General features: G+C 40.3%; 1 protein-coding gene, 1 long non-coding RNA gene and 2 other non-coding genes across 7 annotated transcripts in view; 1 reads left to right on the top strand and 3 right to left on the bottom strand.

Moving 5' to 3' along the window:
- MYO5B (myosin VB) overlaps nucleotides 1–4,683 on the top strand; it is a 294,119-nt gene extending 289,436 nt beyond the window's left edge. For all 4 annotated transcript variants that reach the window (XM_074355274.1, XM_074355275.1, XM_074355273.1 and 1 more), the window contains 2 exons: nucleotides 300–380; nucleotides 3,303–4,683. In XM_074355274.1, the coding sequence (XP_074211375.1) occupies nucleotides 300–380; nucleotides 3,303–3,455 (234 nt within the window). In that variant the 3' untranslated portion in view covers nucleotides 3,456–4,683. The remainder of the gene's footprint in view (nucleotides 1–299; nucleotides 381–3,302) is intronic.
- The window catches only part of LOC123618653 (uncharacterized), a 129,958-nt gene that overhangs the window by 1,556 nt on the left and 104,966 nt on the right, over nucleotides 1–23,436 (bottom strand). The gene's annotated exons all lie outside the window — the stretch shown is intronic.
- LOC123618659 (small Cajal body-specific RNA 18) lies at nucleotides 22,649–22,731 on the bottom strand. Its single transcript, XR_006727126.1, has one exon.
- Nucleotides 22,809–22,954, bottom strand: LOC123618660 (small Cajal body-specific RNA 17). The gene has a single exon (XR_006727127.1).

The raw sequence follows: 23,436 nt of genomic DNA, 5'->3' as shown, positions 1-23,436 counted from the left end.
CCACAGTTGTCGGTAGCAGCGTATCTATTAAACCTCCCTTTTATTCTTAACTCCTCGTGGTCTTTGGTTGTTGGTAAATTCTTTTACCGCCCGCGACCACTGCATTGTGGCCCACAACAATAGAGAGCTCAGACCTACCGGGCAATGCTTACATATTCGAGTTTACTAAATGTAGACCCCCTAACATCAGTCCAGCTGCATGTAAGTCGAGGGGTCCTGACTAAAAAAGTGTACTCCTGTGCCAAAGTTGTCTAATGTTCATTTAGCTCTGTGCTGAACTTTGGTTTTAATTTCAACAGATTGTCAAAATTTTAAACCTTTATACTCCCCTGAATGAATTTGAAGAACGAGTAACAGTGGCCTTTATCCGAACAATCCAGGTGAGTTTTTAAATGTTAATTTTATAAAGTCCTAGTCCAAAACTGTTAGAGCAGGCAGATAGCTAGATATGAGCAGAGAAAGGGGAGCACTCACCAAATGCAGGAAACCATGTGTCATGTAAACAACAGGGGTCCCTGGGCAGAGAAAGAAAAGCAGGAATCTCTGGGCTGATAAGCACCACACATTTTGGGGTGACAAGTGGCCTGGAGGCCGACAAAGAAAGGTAGGAAAAGGCAGGAATCTCTTGTGTCCCAGTATAACCTTTGGCTCAATATACCCTCATCACAATAAGATTAGCCTTGCAGATTAGAAGTCCCCATCGTGCACCAACGCCGTGACACTTTTGATCCAGACTAAATAAGGACAAAAATCCCTCCCCACTTCAAGAAGGCAGAGTTGGGATGAAAATCAGGGAATGTGACTCCAAACCTTTTCCTTCCTAGTGACTATTCCACCCATTAATTTTTACTCTCTATGTAACCAGCTTGCCAAAGAAACTCAGGGCAGCGGCTCCCCTGGGCCCGCCCGCTCTCCCCTTGAGAGTGTACTATCCATCCCTTAGCAAATCCTCGCTTTACTTTCTTAACCTTCCTGTCTTGTCTCTGAATTCTTTCTGCGGCGAGACAAGAACCCACTCTTCAACAGAACGAATAAAGAGAATTGAAAGTTTAGATTTTAACCTTGCTTCTCTTAAATACTGACCACATTATATTCTAGAAGACCTTACGTTCTTAGGTGTTCTCCTTGGGTAAATATGAACTAAACCACCCGTGAGTAACTTACGTATACACGGAAGACTGAACTTTAATCATCTCTGCCTCAGATTTTAGGCATGGTCTAAGTATTGTTTCATTTGCCACTAGCATGTTACTACTAAACTATGGCACAAAATGGAATTAGCAAAGTAAGCAGAGTATCAACGCTGCCCACAGAGGGATCTAAGAAATAATCTTTCAGGAAAACAACTTGAACTCATAAATCTTGATTCTAAGACTTATCTGCCCTTAGGAGTAGACTTGAAAGAAAACATTAGGGAAATGACCGTTTAAATCTATCTTAAGAGTATGGGGATTTCTACTTAAGGATGAGTTTCCTAGGATGTGCGCCTAACCTTTATGTGTGACTGCAGCTGACAGCATCTAAGTGATGAGTCACGTCAAGATTACTCAAAAAACAGTGAACATTTCTCCTACTAGTATATGTGGGTAGCACCTTGAGGAGACAATACTTTCTCAAACTTATAAAACAACTTCTTTAGCCAGTGAAGTTATTGCCAGTATGAAATAGGGATAAAAAGAAGTAAGTTAAAGGCAGCAGGAGACGGGGGAAAGAGTAAATTAACTTTAGCGTCATGTGTAAGTAGAGAATAGAGGCCGACGGTCAAGGGAGGGCTGCCAGTCAGGTGGAAGTTTGTTCTCTTAAGTCGCTATGTAAATAGTTGCCAGCGTGTGTCAAATTCAAGTTTTACTTCCTAGAACTTTCTGAAATTTTTTTCTGACTATTATTGATCCGTGATTTGTTGAATCTACAGATGTGGAACCTGTGGATACAGAGGGCTGACTGTAATTCTCCTTCATTCTTGAAAGTTTTGCCAGATAGAGAATTTTTGGTTGACTGAAAGAAGAAATTTCAGAATTTCAAATATATCACTGCCTTCTGGCAAGAAATTCGCTCTTAATCTTATCGAGGGGACCTTGCCATTTGATGAGTCACTTCTCTCTTGCTGCTTTTGAGATTTCTTCTTTGTGGCTGGGGTTTGATCATTTAGTGTGGATCTTGTTGAGTTTATTCTGCTTGGAGTTTGTTGAGCTTCTTGGAGATACATACGTCTCTCATCAGATTTGGGAATCTAGCCACTATTTCTTCAAATATTTTGCTGTCTCATTCTCTTTCTAGGACGATGTCTATGTTGGGACACTTTATGGTGTCCCACAGGTCTTTCAGACTCTGTGCACTTTTATTTCATTCTTTTTTCTATCTGTTCCTCAAACTGGAGAATTTTAGTTGCTTTATCTTCAAGTCCATGGGTCATTTCGTCTGCCTGCTCAAGTCTGCTGTTGGACCCCTTTAATAAACTGCAATTTTTCATTTTAGTTATTACATTTTCCTAAATTATCTAGTTCCAAGTAGAGGGGGAGGGGCTCTGTCCCTTTAAATCTTCTAATTGATGCCACTGGAGGAAGTCACTGCATCCCAAGAGAGCCAAAAATCAAGCGAGGCATCTGTGCCAATCCTTCAGGGAGCCACCAGACCAAAGTGTACAACCCCAAGTTTTTGGAGGCCAAGGCCTCACTGCCTGCCCTGATAACAGCCAGCTGCTCTAGGACTATAGCTGCCGTGGGGCTGGAAGCTGGTTCATGCACAATGCTCTCTTGGCAAAGATCAGCGCTCTCCTGGTTGTTTTCAGTGTCCAGTGAGCTTCCAGAGTTCCCAAACAGGGGGTGCCAGTTGCTTTTTCCAGCTCAGTGTTTGCGCCAGTGGAGGCACTGACTCCTAGAGGTTCCTGCTCTGTCATTTTGTGTGATATCACTCTCCCCTTTTCTTTTTACAGATGGGGAAACTGAGGCATTGTAAAGTTCGAGAAATTAGAGCTCGGCTTATCTGCCTGCAGAGCCCCTGACCTTAACCCCTTCACCATATTGCCTCTCCATATGATTTCTACCTGAAATGTATTTTCTCCCTTAGATGGAAAAAAATTTTTAAAGTATGCTAGAATTAGGAGGCAAGTTAGTCATCTGACTTCCAGCAAGCCTAAACCAGGGCTTCTCTCCTTGCTAAATACCAGGGAGAGGGAGACCACATTCTCCTGAAATCCTCCCTATCTTAACAGAAATATTTCTGTGATTCACTTTTGTGGATTCACCAGAACTGGCTCTTTTTAGAGATGGTAGGTACTTCACACGGTCTCTTCTTCCCCACAGGCACAACTGCAGGACCGGAACGACCCTCCGCAGCTGCTGTTAGACTTCAAGCACATGTTTCCCGTCCTGTTCCCCTTTAATCCATCTTCCCTGACAATGGACTCAATCCACATCCCAGCCTGTCTCAACCTGGAGTTCCTTAATCAAGTCTAAAAATGCGCATTTCCAGCTTTGGCTCGATTGCCAGTGGGAGTAAGAAGGAAGAGCATATAGTACAGTAAAGCAAATTTAAGGATCTGTTAAATCTATAAAAGTAGATCAAATCAGAGGTCGAGAGCCTGTGCAGAGTGAACTATACAGAATAAGACATCTGTCATTATATTTTGTACCTACTGCTCAGAATAAAAACACTTGAAATATGGAAGATTTTTTTTAAAGTATGATTGCTGTCTAAACAAATACACATCCTAATCTACAGCCACCAGGTAGTCCCCACAGCAATACAGAAGGTGGCAGTTTATAAAATCAAAACTGCCTAACTTTGATCTTTGCATATAACTGGAGAATGTCCAAAGTAAAATGATACTAAAAGTCACATAAATTGCCTTCAGAGGACTTTTGAATAAACAACGGTACTAATAATCATGGCACTGTCCTACAGCAAGCGACATTTCCCCATGTCGACGAACCATAGGTGTGGATGGGTTTACGTGGAGACGTTTTGAGGATAAAAATACAGGCCTGGTCCTTTTGAGAAGTTTCCCAAAGGTATTTTTTAATGCCCAGTGATGCAGAGACAATGATGTAACTGACCTCCAGGCTAAACAGCTTGATGATTGGTGTCTGAAGCAAAATTAGAAGACTCAGCCCTTAATGTGCTCAAACCTATTCGTGTAGTTGTGGATTCATAGAAGAGTTATTTATGCTAAAAATGCTGCTGTCCCAAACTTAACATTTGAGCAAATAGAAAGATATCCTTGACGGTTTCCAGTGCTAGTCCCTGCACTTACCGGATCAACAGAACTTTCACAAAACTATGTACGTGAAATGTTAGAAAAGAATAACTCATTTGACTTACAGATTAAAAACCAGACAAGTCAGTATGAAAGCCTTTAAATCCCTTAATGCCGTTACACCTCCAACAAGAACATCACAAAATGCACCAGTAATTCCAGATAATCCAAATAGTAAAGGCAAACCAGCTTCACCTTAAGGATCAGACTCTCTGAAAAGCCAGCTTAAATTACTACTCCAAAGTTTGGGAGGGTTGTTTTTTTTGTTTGTTTGGTGTATGTGCTCTTTTTAAAGAGAGAATTGTTTACGTCAACTTTCCCTTTTCAGGCTATTTTCAACGTTTTTCAAATTTACCAAAAAAAAATTGTAAATATCTCTGCTTTTGAAATAAGGATTAAAAAGTAGTATTCAACTGATGTACAACAGATTTTATGTGTTTGCTGCTTTTATCATTTTTTGTCTCCTCAAAAGCAGGCATTCAATTAGAAAACCCTACATACTGTTTACACTTTTTTTTTTTTACTATTTTTTCCATATTTCTGGTAGATAACAGTATGCTGCTCCCATGACAGGAACAGTGTTTGCAAACCACAGAAGAGCCTCTATGTTTTATCAAGATAGGATTTCTCCACAAAGTGCAAGTAGAACCTACACCCCCTCACCTTCTTTAATCAGCCCCTCAACTTAAATGGCTGCTGGAAACACGCACACTGAGCCCTTAACAGCCGTGTGCACGGGCGCCCTCACAGCCTGGCTTCCCTGCCATCCTCCCCGCCCACCCAGCGGACACCGCTGCCCACCGCGTCCCAGCCAGTGTCGCGCTCCGGCTAGTGTCCGAGGCGGCGCTGTCCCCTCTGCCTCCGCATGGAGCCCCCGCCTTCTCTGGGCGCTGCACAGAGTTGCGCGCTCCCTCCCGTCCCAGCTACAGCCGCGTAACGTGATATTGTGACCCACACCCTCCAACCCACACGCTCACTTGCTTTGGCCGCCAGTCTAAACCAATGGCGTCCGTGGCTACCTCTTCTTAAAGCTGTTTATTATGTATAATTTGCTTTTTACTGCACTTTAGTTTAAAATTATTCTCATGTAAGGCCTGTCCTTAATCTTCAAGAGAACCAAAAATGCCTTGTTAGAGTGCTGACTCCATCAATGCACTGGCTTCCTGTCCTTCCCTGCTCTATACCCTCATCCTCTCCTTCCCTCAGGGTCACTGCCTCCCTGCTGTCACTGCTTCATCACTGGGCACCAAGGGCTTACAGAATAAAAGCTTGGTGATGAGAATAAACGGGGTGGGGGGACCTTATGAATAATCCTCTACTTGGCCTGGGAAATGGCGGGTGTAGGTCTCCTCTTCCGACGGTAAAGGTCTTTCACTGGAGCTGCGCTTTATACTTAAACAGTCCTTTATTGACACTAACAATAAAGGAATATAGTAATTGGTTACTTAATGTTGAGATCTGCCCCGTTTAAACACTTGGAAACTGAAAAAAAAAAAAAAAAGCTGTAATAATCTTTTGTTAGCATTTTTCTTTGCATTTTTTAAAGTCAGTTCAACTGAAAACATTTTCCAGGTTCATGAAATCAATGACTTTTGATTTAAACAACTTTAACATAAAGGTTTGAATTCTATACCAAATATCTGCATTTTTTGGTATTTAAAATTTAGTTGACTTTTTTCTCACCGTGTGCCTTTAGCAGTTACCAAGGTAACTGACTTAATCAGTTCTCTGAAGTAAGTGTTGCTGTGTGAAGAATTTTCCTGTTTCACATATCATGGTGGAGTTTTGATTTGTCTTTTGAAACATTAGAATTGTAAACATTAATCTATAAATATTTGATTCTCAAGTAAACAACTTGTGTGTTAAGTATTACATGGGACCTTCGTGTTTACCTAGTGTCTTGTGTGTTAGGTACATATTAGTAATTGTTACTGAAGCTGACAAGCACATCACCCACATGCATTCTTCCTGTGCCATCACAGGGGCAGTTAGATGTATGGTACCCGGCCAGCAGATCAGACCCAAAGGAAAATAGACTTTCTCCCCCTTTTTATGAGGCATGTTAATAGAATTTTCTTTCCTTGATTTCCCTATACTAAATGTTAAGGCTTTTGTTTGGAAAAAAAAAAAAAAGAAAGACAAAACCAGGAACTTGGAAAACTTAGAAAAAAATTAACACTGCTACCTACCATCAATTCATCAAATATTTACTTAGAGTCTGTCTTAGTGCATTAAGGTTATAGTAACAGATTAATTAGAATCCCTTTCTTTCACATATAGTAAACTTAATTGTTTTCATACATTTGACCTAATTCTAAGGCAGCAGGGGAATCCAAAGTCGGAGCACTTGTCTAAGGCCTATATGACTCAACAGTCACTAAAATATGACAGCATGGGGCAGGCCCCTGTAGTTTTTCATCATAGAATATTTCTCTGCAGTCAGTTTCTCTAATTTGCTGCATGAGCCATAATCTACTTTTTGTACACACTGGTGCCATGGTTAGAAAATTAGGGGGTGTAGAAAATTAGAGGTTGATGCCAATGACAATAAAACATAGGACTTCTTTCCTTATTATAAAGGTCATTAGATATTGAAACTGTTTTTCAAAAAAATTCTAATTCTCACAAAGGGGATCAATCAAAAATGAATTTAAGATACTTTCTAAAGTGACACTGGATCAGAATAATCCAGACTTGAATATAACATTTGCCACCAACTGACGTTTAGATGAAGGACTGCTTCACGGAAGGGGTTCACATCGTATTCAGGGGTTAATCTAACAATGTAGGAGAAATACTACTGATAAAAATATTTTTTCCATTTTGAACAAATCTGTAAACTACATCTTTGTTTATAAAAATTGCTTGTATTAGTCATTGTAATATTCAGCTGTGGATAAAAATTTGTGGAAATAAATACTTTTGAATAAAGTGGTGTGAAAAATTTAAATGAAATTTAAAACTCTAAATACATTGGCTGAAAAGGTTTTTTTTTTAATGCTTTCCTAAGATACTTTATCCAGGGGCCTGTACTCAAACATACATTGTGATCATTTAAAGCCAGGGGTTGGCTAACTAGAGCCTGCACGCTGGGGGTAGAGGGAAACTTGCCCTGTAAAACAAGACTGACTGAGCTACACAAGTCAAACAAGACAGTTTCTGGTGTAGTGGACCAATGGAATAGAACAGAGCCCAGAGGTAGACTCATGAGTAACTTTGAAGATGGTAAAGATGGCAATGAAAAAATCAGTGAGGAGAATATTTACAAGATGTGTATGGAGGAAATTATAAGTGAAAAACATTAACAGTGACATTGAAAAATGGGAGAAATTTGTTTCACGGATAAGACAGCATAGCACAAAACTGTCAACTGTCCCCAGGTTGGTCTATAGATTAAAAACAACCTCACTATGGTTTTTTTAGTGAAAATTGACAAGACCAGCAGGGCTTAATTACAGGAGCTCCATGGGACTGGGAGAAATAAGAGACTTCATTCTCTTGCGGAGTGCACACAGAATCTCATGTGTCCCGGGACCAAGGGCAGAGGCAGTGATTTCATAGGAACTTAGGCCAGACCTGCCTGCTGGTCTTGGAAGGTCTTCTGGGGAGGTGGGGGTGGGGGGTGGGCAGCTGTGGCTCATCCTGAGGACATAAAAGCTGGTGGTGGACATTCTGGGAGTATTCATCTACATGAGCTTTCCTGGATGCTGACTTCTTGCTTGGGTCATTAATGCCAAAACCTAGCCCCACCCAATAGCCTGTAGGCTTCAGTGCTGAGATGCCTCTGGGTGGGAACACCAGCAAACTTCCTGAGCTCATAGCCAATGCTAAACACCCCTGGACATGGCCCTGTCCACCACAGGGCCAGGACTCAGTTTCACCCATCACTGGGCAGGCACCAACCCCTCCTGCCAGGAAACCTGCACAAGCTTCTAGTCCAGCTTTATCCACCAGGGGCCAGACACCAAAAGTAAGAAAACAACAATCCCACAGCCTGTGGAAGGAGTCGCAAACATGGGCCAGACTCTACCCTGGGACCAGCTGGACCTGGGCCCTTGGGTGGTGAGAGGGGAGTGCCCTGCCGGGATGCATAGGATGGCTCATATAGAGGGCCGCTTCTCCAAGGTCAAGAAACATAACTAACCTACATAAAAATACAAATAGAAATTTAAAAAAAACGAGGCAGCAGAGGAATATGTTCCAGGCAAAGGCACAAGATAAAAGCCCAGAAGAAGAAAAAGGTAATGAAAAGATAGGCAATCTAAGAGAGAGTTCAGAGTAATGATCGTGAAGATGATCAGAGAACTTGGGAGGAGAACAGATGCACAGAGCCAAGTTTTTAGCAAAGAGTGAGAAAATATAAAGAACCACCAAACAGACTGAAGAATACTATTACTGGAATGAATAATACACTAGAAGTAACCAAGAATAGACTAAATGAGGCAGAAGAATGGATCAGTGAGCTAGAAGGCGGAGTAGTATAAATCACTACCACAGAACAGAAAACAGAAAAAAAGAATGAAAAGAAACAAGGACAGTTTAAGAGAACTCTGAGACAACATGAAGAGCACTAATATTCGCATTATAGGGGTCCCAGAAAGAGAAGGAAGGACCTGAAAAAGTATCTAAAGAGATAATAGCTGAAAACTTCCCTAACTTGGGAAAGGAAACAGTCATCCAAGTCCACATTAACAAACTGAAGAATAAAAACCATACAATCATCTCGCTAGATGCGGAAAAATTTCTGACAAAATTCAACATCCATTTACGGTTAAAAACAAACAAAAAACACCTCTTCAGAAAGCAGGCCTAGAGGGAGCATACCTCAACATACTAAAGGTCATGTATGACAAACCCACAGCTAACATCATACTCAACGGTGAAAACCTGAAAGCATTTCCTCTAAGATCAGGAACAAGACAATGATGCCCTCTCTTGCCATTTTTATCCAGCATAGTTTCAGAAGTCCTAGCCACAGCAGTCAGAGAAGAAGAAAGGAAAGGATCCAAATTGGAAAAGAAGAAGTAAAACTGTCCGTATTTGCAGATGACATGATACTACATAGAAAATCCTGAGACAAGATACCACCAGAAAACTACTAGAGCTCATCAATGAATTCAGTAAAGTTGCAGGATACAATATTAATACACAGAAGTCTGTTTCAGTCTGTTTCATTTCTATACACTAACAATAAAATATCAGAAAGAGAAATTAAGAAAGCAATCCCATTTACCATTGCATCAAAAAGAATAAAGTAACCTAGGAGTAAACCTACCTAAGGAGGCAAAGGACCTGGCTCTGGAAACTGTAAGATACTGACGAAAGAAACTGAAGGTGACATAAACAGATGGAAAGATATACCATTTTCTCAGAGTGGAAGAATCAATACTGTTAAAATGGACATACTACCCAAGGCAATCTACAGATTCAATGCAATCCCAATCAAATAATCAATGGCCTTTTTCACAGAACTGGAACGAAAAAAATTAAAATTTGTATGGAAATACAAAAGATCTCAATTAGACAAAACAATCTTGAGAAAGAAGAATGGAGCTAGAGGAATCACACTCCCTGACTTCAGACTATACTGTAGCTATGTACTAATCAAAACAATGTGGTGCTGGCATAAAAACAGACAGGTCACCAGAACAGGACAGAAAGTCCAGAAGTAAACCCACGCACTTACAGTCAACTAATCTACCACAAAGGAGGCAAGAATATACAACGGAGAAAAGACAGTCTCTTCAATAAGCAGTGCTGGAAAGACTGGACAGCTACATGTAAAAGAACAAAATTAGAACATTTTCTAACACCAAATACAAAACAAGCTCAAAATGCATTAAAGGCCTAAATGTAAGACTAGATACTATAAAACTCCTAAAGGAAAACATAGACAGAACACTCTTAGACATAAATCATAGCAATATTTTTTATGTATCAGCTCCTAAAGTAATGGAAATAAAAACAAAAATAAACAAATGGGACCTAATTAAACTCAAAAGCTTTTGTCCAGCAAAGGAAACAATAAACAAATTTAAGCAACCACCTACAGAATGGGAGAAAATATTTGCTAATGATGCAACTAACAAGAGACTAGTTTCCAAAATATACAAATAGCCCATACAGCTTAACAGCAAAAAGAACAAGCAACCCAACCAAAAAATGGGCAGAAGACCTAAACAAACATTTCTCTAATGAAGACATACAAACGGCCAATACACACATGAAAAATGCTCAATATTGCTAATTATCAGAGAAAGGCAAATCAAAACTACAATGAAGTGTCACCTCTCACTGGTTACAACAGTCATTATGAAGAAGCACACTACAAATAATAAATGCAAAGAGCGTTGTGGAGAGAAAGGAACCCTCTGACACTGTTAATGAGAATGTAACTTGGTGCAGCCACTACAGAGAAAAGTATGGAGGTTCCTTAAAAAACTAAAAATATACTTACCATGTGATCCAGCAATTCCACTCCTGGGCATTTATCAGTAGAAAATTCTAGTTTGACAAGACACATGCACCCCAGTGTTCTCAGCACTTTTACACTTTTACAATAGCCAAGACGTAAGCATCCTAAACGTCCATTAACAGATGAACGGATAAAGAAAACTGTGGTCCTGCCATAAAAAAAGAATGAAATAATGCCACTTGCAGCAACATGAATGGCCCTGGACATCATCATACTAAGTGAATACAGCGAAAGACAAATATATGATATCACTTATATGTGGAATCTAAAAACATGACACATATGAGCTTATTTATAAAACAGAGACTCACAGACAGAAAATTTATGGTTACCAGAGGGTAAAGAGGGGAGGAGGGACAAATTGGGATACATTAGGAGTTTGGGATTAGCTGATACAAACTACTATGGACAGAGTAGATAAACAGCAAGGTCCTACTGTATAGCACAGGGACCTATATTCAATAACTTGTAGTAGCCTGTAATGAAAAAGAATATGAAAAAGAATATATATATATATATATCACTATGCTGTACACCAGAAATTAATACAACACTGTAAATGGACTATACTTCAATTGAAAAAGAGACAGACCCATATTAAAAAAAAAAAAAAGTGTGCTTAATGGCAACAGGCACATGAGAAAATGCTCAATATCACTATCACCGAAGTGCAAATCAAAACTACAATGAAGTACCACCTTATACCATTCAGAATGGCCATCATTGAAAAGTCCATGAATAATAAATGCTAGAGAAGTTGTGGAGAAAAGGGAACCCTCCTACACTGTTGGTGGGAATGTAGTTTGGGGCAGCCATTATGGAATACAGTGTGGAGGCTCCTCAAAAAACTAAAAATTGACTTACCATGTGACCCAGCAATCCCACTTCTGGGCATATATCTGGAGGGAACTCTAATTCAAAAAGATAAATGCACCCCAATGTTCATAGCAGCACTGTATACAACAGCCAAGACATGGAAACAACCGAAAAGTCCATCGACAGACGACTGGATAAAGATGTGGTATATATATACGATGGAATATTATCCAGCCATAAAAAGAATAAAACAATGCCATTTGCAGCAGCATGGATGGATCTAGAGATTGTCATTCTAAGTGAACTAAGCCAGAAAGAGAAAGAAAAATACCATATGATATCATTCATATGTGGAATCTAAAAGAAAAAAGAAAAAAAGGACACTATGAACTCATCTACAAAACAGAAACAGACTCCCAGACATTAGTAAATAATCTTATGGTTATCGGAGAAAAGGGGTAGGAAGGGATAAATTTGGGAGTTTGAGATTTACGAATGTTGGCCACTATATAGAAAAATAATTTTTTTAAGTTTCTGCTGTATAGCACAAGGAACTAGTTTCAATATCTTGTAATAATCTTTAATGAAAACGAACATATGTTATGTATATGTGTTACGGAAATGACAGGCCAGCCAAGAAACAAGCACCACTTGGAGGGTTGGAGTACTCAGATTTATTATGCTGGCGGGCTCAGAGGGGCTTCTGCTCCGAAGCTCTGAGCACCTCTAAGCTGTGTGCGTGAGGCTTTATAGGGTTAATTACAAGCTTGGGGTTTTCAGCCAATAGGCATGGAACAGCTTTAGCAGCATCATTATCACAAAAGCAGAGGCAGGGAGGCAGCAAACCACCATTTCAAGGCCAGATATGTCTCTCTGAAAATCCAGCTGGCTAGCAAAAAACATGAGCAGGGAATCAGCAAACCGACACTTAGTAACTTAGGTTTAAGAGTTAGCCCAGCAGAACTCAGATCAGTAATCCGACACTTGTTACACTTAAGATATACGAGTAGGCCCAGCCCGGCTTTTTCTTCACATGTGCATGACTAGGACATTGTGTTGTACACCAGAAATTGACACATTGTAAATGATGGTACTTCAATTAAAAAAAAAAAAAGTGTGATCGATTGCATGTGCCTTCCTTAACCAAAATCACATGTACACTGAACTTCCCCCCCTTACCTCTTTGGAGCAGATACTCAAGAGCTATCTGAAATGCTGTCCCCTGGGTTATAGTCCTCACTTTGCCCCAATAAAATTTAACTTACAACTTTCATGTTGTGCAATTTTATTTCAGTTGACATTTCTAAGAGTTCACCCAAAAGCTCTTTTCTCATTTGCATTTCATTAACTTAGAAGAATTTCATCATACCAAGTTAATTTTTTTCTTTCTGCTGACAAACTCTGCAACAGAAACATTAACTTAGTGACTGTCAGTAAACCTAGGTACAAAATATACATGTCTGCACTGATCATACCAATAAACTTAAGCCAGCTCTAACGTTAGATATCAATTCAACACTGAATACTTTCCAGATCACATGAACCCAAAATTTGTTCTGCCTAGCTTCCTTTATACTTAGAAGTATTTGGGGTTTGTTTGTTTTGTGAGTTACACATTTTTTAATTGACATATAGAAGTATTTAATGTGTAAGCACTTAAATTTACAAGTTAATTTTTCATGTAGAGACAGAACCAGAGATCTGTTTTTCTGCTTGAGTTTAAAAAAACCTCTTTTTTTCCTTGAGAGCCCAGGTAGATCATCTACATCTCAAAGGCACAGGAAGAGAAATGCAAGTTCCTCCTCTAAATACTTCTTACAAAATCCAACCATTTTGGCTATTTTCAGAGATTTTTTTTTTTCTAGTTCCCAAATATCCACTTCAGTTAAAAGAAATCATTTGCTCACCTTGACATGTTTCATTTTCAGCAAAACCAAGAAGAAAGAACAGGATTTGGACTCAGGTACCAAGACACTAACACACACACACACACCGCCAAGGTAAAAGCTGAAGCAACTGCAAGAGGCCCACTTTGATATAATAGCAGAGCCATTAGGGGCCATTGTTCAGATCGCAGGGAGTACTGAGCCCAGGTGGTGTTACAATAAAAAATACCATTTTCTTTCATTTGTGGGAGCATAGCTAAAGATCTCCCAGTTTTGCAAAATATACCCTTGGGGGACTATAAGATGTAACGGAGCTCCAATCATCCATACTCAATTATTCATAGCCTATGTTATCAAACATCAAGCAAAAACAATTCAGCATGGTCTCTCAGGGTCACAGTTCCCTAGCCCCCAAAAGAGGGATTCCCAACCAATGCCCCATCAGAGATAAAGCTGAATGAATGACCAAGACTAGAAATGGAAAAGCCCAACCAAATCTCTGCCACAGGTGAAGTTAACCCAATAGGGAACGATGCCCTGATGTCATCACACATGAGCCCCATTACTCACCAAAGATGTCTCAACCAGCCAATGCAAGTATTGATACACACACACAAACAACAAACATGGTCCCACAAATAAAAGATCAAACAAGGTGTAGGCTAAAAATTCCACTTCCATTCCCAGATGGAGGCTTCCAGAATGGCCCAGCTTCCAAAAGAGAATGGACCCAGAGTGACTCCCAGTTAGCCCAGAATGGCTCACTTCCCAGGTGGAGCGGGTAGAATTTTCCCATCCTGCGCAAGCTGAGTGGCTCACCCTCCGACAATATACACACAAACACATACAACAAATAAGCTACTGTCACAAAGACAATCAGAGGAGGTGTAGTCTAAAAATCCCACTTCCATTCCCAGAAGGAGGCCTCCAAACAGATGAGCCCAGCTCTTGAAAGATAACTGACCAGAGTGGCTCACAATGAGCCCAGAGCTAGCAGCTTATTTCCTGCAAAGGAAGGAGCCCAGATGGAGTGAAGAGAATTTCCAGCTTGCAAGAGCTGGAGCAACTCACCCTCAAGCGACACCGAAAGCGGAAAGTAGCTCCAAACATTTCTAGGCTCCAAAGAGCCTTGCACTGTGAGGGGGCCAGCGCCTGTTGGGGAGAGCCCCTCCCAGTTCCCTGGAGCCAGACAAGCTCCAGCAGCTCCTGGGGACCCAGGGAAGGGGCTGTCTCTGGCTGGGGTGGACCTGCCACGGGAACAGACTCCTAGGCTGGCTTTGCAAAAATTGTTACTGAATTTGTGTGCCCAACATAGAGTGAAGCCAAAAATACTGAAACATGGGAGCTTGGAGCAAAGAGGCTTGCTGCTGGGCTGAGCAAGGAGAATGAGTGGCTCACGCCCAAAACCCCTGAACTCCCTGGAGGGTTTCAGCTGAGCATCTTTAAAGATCAGCTAAGGGAGGAGCGATGCAGGGTGTGTGATCAGCTGTGCACAATTCTCCAACTGGTTGATGGTGAGCAATCCTTAGGCACCAAAAGGTCTGGGGCCTACGTGCTCATGATTATCAAGTAGTTAATTTCTTCCATTTGGTGGTGGTTTTTAGCATCTGAAAAACTCAGGAAATATGAGATACTATTATCTGGGTACTTGAGAGAGGAGGTACAGCAGAGGATATGCGGGTGGGGTCTATCAGGTAAGGCCCTATAGGGTCCTGCTCACTTACAATTCCCCCCTTTTCAAAACCAAAATGAAATTTTTGGTTTCCCAATGCATATAAGTTATGTTTCCACTATATTGAAGTATACAGTAGCATTATGTCTAAAAAAACCAAAGTTTATACCTTAATTTAAAAATACTTCATTGCTTTAAAATGCTAACCATAATCTGAGTCTTCAGCAAGGTGCACTTTTTTTTTTTTGCTGGTGGAGGGGCTTGCCACCATGTTGATGGCTACTGACTGATCATGATGGTGGTTGCTGAACGTTGGGGTAGCTGTGGCAATTTCTTAAAATAAGACAACAATGAAATTTGCCTGATCAATTGACTTCCTTTCATGAACAATTTCTCTGTAGCATGCAACGCTGGTTGATAGCATTTTATGCACGGTAGAACATCTTTCAAAATTGGAGTCAATCTTGTCAAACCCTTTTGCTGCTTTATCAACTAAGTGTATTGAATATTCTAAATCCTTTTTTGTCATCTCAGCAATCTTCACAGCATCTTCACCAGGAGTAGATTCTTTACTCGTTTCATCCTTTAGAAGCAACTCCTCATCCATTCAAGTTTTATCATGAGGTTGCAGCAATTCAGTCACATCTTCAGGCTCCTCTTCTAATTCTAGTTCTCTTGCTATTTCCACCACTTCCTCCACTGAAGTCTTAAAACCCTCAAAGTCATCTGTGAGGATTGGAATCAACTTCTTCCAATCAAAATCCTGTTAATGTAGATATTTTTGACCTCTTCCCATGCATCACAAATTTCCTTACTGGCATCTAGAATGGTGAATCCTTTCCAGGAGGTTTTCAATTGTCTTTGCCCAGATAGATCAGAGGAATCACTATCTACTGCAGGTAAAGCCTTCCAAAATGTATTTCTTAAATAATAAGACTTGAGAGTCAAAATTACTCCTTGATTCATGGACTACACAATGGATGTTGTGTTAGCAGGTGTATTGCAAGCGCTCAAGGCCTGGCAGGTTCACTCGGGGTTTGGGCAGACCGAAGAACACTCTCGGAGCCATAGGTATCTCTGACATGCCTTTATTTCAGAGGAGTACACAGGCTTCAGTGGTGGCAGTGGCGCAGTGAAAAATCCCGTCTGCCTTATACATCAAAGCAAACAAAGCTGGCATCTAGCCAACTATTACCTAGGAGCTAACCAGGGTGCCTGCGGAGTGCAAATCATGCTTATATAACACTACATGGGTACTGTGCACGCGGGATAATACATCTAAGTCACTGGGCACCAGATGTCCGGCAAGAGAGCCTAAGTGACTCCATTTTCCCTACAGCAGGCAAGAACACAACATAAATCTCCTTATACATCTCCATCAGTGCTCTTGGGTGACCAGGTATATTGTCACTGAGCAGTAGTATCTCGAAAGGAATCTTTTTTCTGAAGAGATCTCAACAGTGGGCTTAAAATACTCAGTAAACCATGTGATAAACATATGTGGGGAAAAAAAAGAACATAAATACAAAACAGAAACAGACTCAGACATAGAATACAAACTTGTGGTTGCCAAGGGGGAGGGGAGTGGGAAGGGATAGACTGGGAGTTCAAAATTTGTAGATACTGACAGGCATATGTAGAATAGATAAACAAGATTATAGTGTATAGCACAGGGAAATATATACAAGATCTTGTGGTAGCTCACAGAGAAAAAAAATGTGACAGTCTATGTATGTTCATGTATAACTGAAAAACTGTGCTCTACACTGGAATTTGACACAACATTGTAAAATGACTATAACTCAATTAAAAATGTTTTAAAAAATAAATAAACATATGTGCTGTCATCCAAACTTTGTCATTCCATCTATAGAGCACAGAGGAGTTTTAGTATAATTTTTAAGGCTCCTGGGTCTTTCAGAATGGTAAATGAGCATTGGCTTCAACTTCAAGTCACCAGCTGCATTAGTTCCCAGCAAGAGTCAGCCTGTCCTTTGCAACTTTGAAGCCAGGCATTAACTTCTCTCTAGCTAGGAAAATCTTAGATGGCATCTTCTTCCAATAGAAGGTTGTTTTGTCTACAATGAAGATCTGTTGTTTAGTCTAACCCCTTTCATTAATTATCTTAGCTAGATTCTGGGTGACTTGCCGCAGCTACCACATCAGCACTTGCTGCTTCACCTTGCACTTTGATGTTACAAAGATGGCTTCTTTCCTTAAACTTCATGAGCCAACCTCTGCTGGCTTCAAACATCTCTTCTGCAGCTTCCTCACCTCACAGCCCTCAAAGAGAGTTAGGGTCTTGCTCTGGGATCAGGCTTTGGCTTAAGGGAATGTTATGATTGGCTTGATCTTCCATCCAGACCATTGAAACTTTCCCCATATGGGCAATAAGGCTGTTTTATTTTCTTACCATTGTGTGTTTGCTGGAGTAGCACTTTTAATTTCCTTCAAGAACTTTTCCTTTGCATTCACTACTTGGCTATTTGCAAAAGGCTTGGCTTTCAGCCTATTATGGCTTTCAACATGCCTACCTCACTCAGCTCATCATTTCTAGCTTTTGATATAAAGTGAGAGGACATGCGACTCTTCCTTTCACTTGAACCTTGTACGGTTATGAGTTGGACTAATTTCAATACTGTTGTGTCTCAGGGAATAGGGAGGCCCAAGGAGAGGGAAAGAGACAAGGGAACAGCTGGTGGGTGGAGCCGTCAGAACACACACATCTATTAAGTTTGCCATCTTATATGGGCGTGGTTCGTGGCACCCCCAAAACAATTACAATAGTAACAGCAAAGACCACTGATCACAGACAACCATAACAAATATAATAATCATGAAAAAGTTTGCAAAAATTAGCAAAATGTGACACAGAGACACAAAGTGAGCAAATAGTACCAGAAGATGCTCCAAGTAGGGTTGTCACAAACTCAATTTTTAAAAAATGCAATAAAGTGCAGCACAATAACATGAGGTATGCCTGTATTACTAAATAAAATTCAAAGGCTTCTTAAGGATAGACATTGCAAATAATTCTCAAACAGAGGAACAAACACAAATACAGTTGACCCTTCAATGAGGCGGGTACAGCAGCCCACTCCATTGTCAAAAATCTGGGTATAATTTATACTTGGCCTTCCATTACTCTGTCCCTCCATATTCAAGGTTCCATACAACCTTCATTCATGTAGTACAGGAGTATTTACTATTGAAAAATACCTGCATATAAATGCGCCCATGCAGTTCAAATCCATGTCATTCAAGGGTCAGCTATATATACTCTTCACCTAAGTTTGTGACAGTGTCTTAAGCTATGGGAACACATCTAGACCTGGGGCAAACTTCAAGTAAGTTCAGCAAATCAGTATCTGTATTATTTCCTGTCTACATTTCATTTCTGATGTGCTTATTTGGCAACTGGAACTTTCTGAGGAGTAGGTATTTGCTAAAAGGACAAATCTACACCCAAGCTGTCTCTTAATTCACAAAATTTGAAGTTATCACTGAAGCAATTAGATTCACAATGAGCACATACATAACTCTCCAAGCTACTCAAGATAAGGAAACTCACCTGTCTCACTTAGTCAAATTCTATGCAGTGGACACTCTGTATCCTTGGGTTCTGCACCCATGGGTTTAACCAACCGCAAATCAAAAATATTTGAAGAACAACGTTTTTTTCCAGAAAGTTTCAAAAAGCAAAACTTGAAATCTGGCATGGATCAGCAACCCTTTACATAGCATGTACGTTGTAATTGGTGCTATAATCAACCTAGAGGTGGCTTAAAGTTTATCAGAGATCCTGCATAGGTTACACGCAAATACTACGCCATTTGGGCATAAGGGACTTGATTTCAGTATACACCTGGAACAAATCCCCTAAGATTCTGAGGGACAACTGTAGTCATTTCTTAACATTTTCCTAGCCCCTAACTAACTCTACTAGCTTTCCCAGTTTCCATTACTGAAACTTCTAAAGCCAGATCTGTTTAAGGTAACATCAATTTTGAGTGTTACCAGAAGTTTAAGCGTAGAAAAATTATCCAGAAAATACAGGAGATAGGGCTGAGGCTGGTTATTTCTGAAATCCTAAATGAAATCCTTTTTTTTTAATTGAAGTATAGTTGATTTATAATGTTTCAGGTGGAGAGTAAAGTGATTCAGTTATATAAATATGTATATTCTTTTTCAAATTCTTTTCCATTATAGGTTATTACAAAATATTGAATACAGTTCCATGTGCTATAAGTAGGTCCTTGGTGTGTATCTACCTAATGAAATCTTAATATCAGAATTTACAGATTTATAATAGATTTACTGGTTTCCAGTCTTACCAATGCTACTCCTCTCTTATTTCAAAAAATAATTACAGAAAGAAATAATAAGGCATTTCTAAAAATACTGAAAGCTAAATGTCTAAGAGCAGAATAATAACTTTACATCTCATGTGGGCCCATGGCTAGATTTTAAAAATTATAATAAATAAAAATTATATTTAATAAATTTAAAATAATTTTGATATGCATAGTGTTGTACAATATTTATCTGGTTTCATATGGTTAAACAGGAAAATAACTAAATTATTTTACAAAATAATTTATTTCAGGTAATTTTGCAGCTTGCTTGAAAGATACTTTTCCTCCCAATTTTTATTTTGAAAAGTTAAATATCTAAAGAAAAGTTGTAAAAATAAAACAATGTATACCCTATATTTAGATTCCCTAATTGGTAATATTTTGCCATATTTGCTATCTCTTTTTCTCTGTTTTACATTTTCTGAGTCATTTGGTGATTAGTTGCAGACATGATGACTAATTCACCTCTAAATATGTTAGTATCTCCTAAGATCAAAGAACAATCTTCCCCTGTATCTGCAATTTAATTAACATAATGAGAAAAAGTAATGTCAATACTACTATCTCAGTTAATTTCAAGAAAGTTCCCCTAATTGTCCCAGTTCTGTTCTTTAGAGTTGTTTTTAAATCCCCTTTGCAATTAAAGATTCCCACGTTACATTTAATTGTCACATCTCTAGTCTCCTTTAATCTGATACCATTCCCAGCCTTTTGTGTTTCTTCACAACACTGACAGTTTTTGAGAGCTCAGGTCAGCTATTTTGCAGAATGTTCCTCAATCTGGATTTGTCTGTTTCCTTATGATTAGATTCAAGTCAGACATTTTTTTTTTTCTTTTTGGTGAAATCCTACATAGGTGAGGTTGTGTCCTTCTCAATGCGTCAAGAGGGTGCATGAGATCAGCCTGTCCCATTACTGGTGATGTTAAGCTTGGTCATTTGGTTAAGGTAGTACCCACAAGATCGCTCTAGTGTAAGGATACCTTTTCCTCTTCGTGATAATTTGCGACTGCGTAAACATCTTTATATAGAGTTACATGTTTTTATATATGTAAATCTTTTACCCAATAGTTTTCAAATCTATTCATTTTTGTGACATTTTAAATTAGAGAAAATTTAGTAAATTTGGAAGAACTTGCTGCCAGGGATCTGTAGGGTATTGGGTGGGTATCTTAACTTTTCTTAATAAATATTTGGGGAGGGGCAAATTGAATAGAACCTGCCTTTTCACCCTTATCAATAGTTCTACAAACCACGAGTTTTCTCTGCATTTGGACTATTAGTAAGTTTTAACAGAAAAAAAAAAAAACATAACTTTTAAAGATCTATTTCCTCCACCGCTGTATCACCCTTAGGCATAATTCACTGTGCATGTTTTCTGATTTTTAAATTTTCCTCATTACAACACACACAGTTGACTGGCTTGAGTTCATTGAGTGTCAGCTTGAGACAACATGTGTTGATTCTGGCTCACCCTAATGAATTCCATTTTGGTTTCAATTTTATTATGAGTTACTAGCTTTCAAACATAAATCAAGTTCTAATGCTGCAAGGTAACCATTATAGGTAATAACTTAACTCCTGTGCATCTAGAATGATACTAGCTCTGTACCATCCTTGGGAGAATTATGAGAAACTAGCCACTCCATTTTCTGTAGGAGTTCTGGTTGAGAAAGGCCGAGTATCTAGTAATGACACATTGCTTCACTTCTCCACCTACCTGAAACCACACTTTACTTCACACCCAGAGACTCTTCTCTTGCCAAAAAAAAGCAAATAAACCTTCTAAACCTAACCCACCATATACACATATTAACCTTACCAAGGTTTCAACTACTTTGTTTCTCCCACCAGGAAAGATTGACTTAACATTCACTTCCTTCCCTGTTTTCTATAACATACATCTTAGCTAGTGATACTTGTCTCTTTTTCTATCCCGACTTGTATATTCCACATGCCTTGAGCCCTAGACACACACCATGGGCCTTGGGCTGCTGGGAATCAAGGGCTGAAATTTCTAATTCAGCAATTTTCTAGATTTGAGGCCTTAGCAGATTCTTTGGTTTCTTTTGAGTCCAAGCTTCCTCATTTAAAAAATGAGAAAGGAAAAACCCAGAACTGTTTCACAGGGTTGCAGAATGTCCCTCAATTTGGATTCGTCTGATGCTATATGAATTGTATGTTATTCTGTTTTATATAACAATTATATTGCCTGAGTAGATGAATTTTAAACAGAGTATGACGTGCCTGGCACAATGTTGGGCACACAGTGCCGCAAAATGCTTCTATTTTACTATCATTCTCTGCTCATCATCCAGAAGATGCAGGTGAAAAAAAAAAACCGTCAGGGATGTAGGGAGATTTGATCTATTCAAAGTTCAAATGCCACTGACTATATACACTTGTGAAAAAGGAGTATACCTATTTTTTAAGTTAATAGTCTCAGAACTTATGTACTGAATTGATAAATGTCAATCTCCTGGATTAGCTCAAATCAAAGCAACAGGAAAAAGGAATAAATCAGTCAAATACAACAGATGGTGAGAAAAAGGAAACAATGGATAGCTGGGAGGTGGAGGGTGGGAAGGGAAATGAAGAAATTTTCTGTAATGATCGACATGTTCTAATTACATTTTGAAAGCTGAGTGTATGGGTTACAAGAGTGTATGCATTTGTGAAACTCCATCCAATTATTTGTACATTTGACTACCTGGAAGTTTTGCCTTAAAAGAACTGTAAACATGCTGACCCCTAATGTGAGCCAAAATATTCCTGAGGGTAAACTGAACCAAGGTCTGCATAGTAAAAATAAGATGGCTTGATGGAAGAACAGATGTATGGATGTCATTCAGCAAGTAAAACAAACTGTTGACAACTGTAGAATACAGGTGTTGAATATATAGGTGTTCACTGTATATAAATCTTTCCACTTTTCTGTATGTTCGAAATTTTTCATAATAAAAACATTGGATCAAAAACCAAACAAATACAATGTGAGAGGGCCACGAAAGCGTTTGGAAAGCAGGATTCCAGAGCAGGCATTTCCTGGCGGCTCCAAAAAACCTCAGTGCCTCCCACCACCCCCTCCCACACACAAGTAAACCAAGCCCCAGGCAGCCTGGCTGGCCTCCGAGCCCTGGCGCTGCGGATCTACCGCATCTCCGCTCGCCCGGGTCGCCTCCTGCTCGCCCGGTCTCAGTCCTTCCTCAGCACACACTCCATCACCTGGTTCCCAGAACTCAGATTGCGCAGTGGTCAAGTCATCATCGACCAGGGCTCACAGTTACAGCGGCAGAGGCCTCCCGAACTTCCCTCATTTCTAGCCTAACCAGCTGCCTCGTATCTCCCCGCCCCGGGTTCCCTGGCCCCACTCCGCCGGACACACGTTTTCATAATCCTCTCAGGCTCCGGGCCAGCGGCACCGCTAGCAATGGGGCCCAATCATATAAGGAAAATACTGTGGCTTCATCCAGGGGCTGCATCGGGAACCCCAGAGGCATCCCTGCTCTAGGACACTCACCAAAGACCTCGCAGGCCAACCTTCCCCCCCCCACCCCCACCCCCGGCCACCCCACCGGGCCTGGTACCCTCGCAGACCAAGCCGCCTAGGCCTCTGCCCCTGGTCTGCGCAGCCGACTGCGAGAGCGGCTCAGCCAATCTCCTTGCGCCGTCTTCCTCGCTCCGCCCACTAGACTTCCGGCCCCGCCCCGCCGCGCCGGGCTGCTCCCTACGCCGCTCAAACCCGTTCCACCCATTCGGCCACCTACTCAAACGTTTCAGAAAGTCTGGTAGCCGGGATGAAGGAGAACATTAATTAACCCGTGTGGAGCGGGGCGGATAGGATAGAGTCAACTCACTCAGCTGGGAAACAGAGAGATAAAGTCTTTAAAAAGCAAAGATGTGAGGGAAAAGTTGGCTCAGAAGGAATGTTCACTTGTGCAAGGCCGGTCTCGCCCGGAGGTTTTGGTACCGCCCTTG

This window comes from Camelus bactrianus, chromosome 30, assembly GCF_048773025.1.
Source record: "Camelus bactrianus isolate YW-2024 breed Bactrian camel chromosome 30, ASM4877302v1, whole genome shotgun sequence".
NCBI classification, from domain to species: Eukaryota; Metazoa; Chordata; class Mammalia; order Artiodactyla; family Camelidae; genus Camelus; species Camelus bactrianus.
The sequence above is the reverse complement of the archived record's forward strand: the minus strand, read 5'-3'. Positions and strand labels throughout refer to the sequence as shown.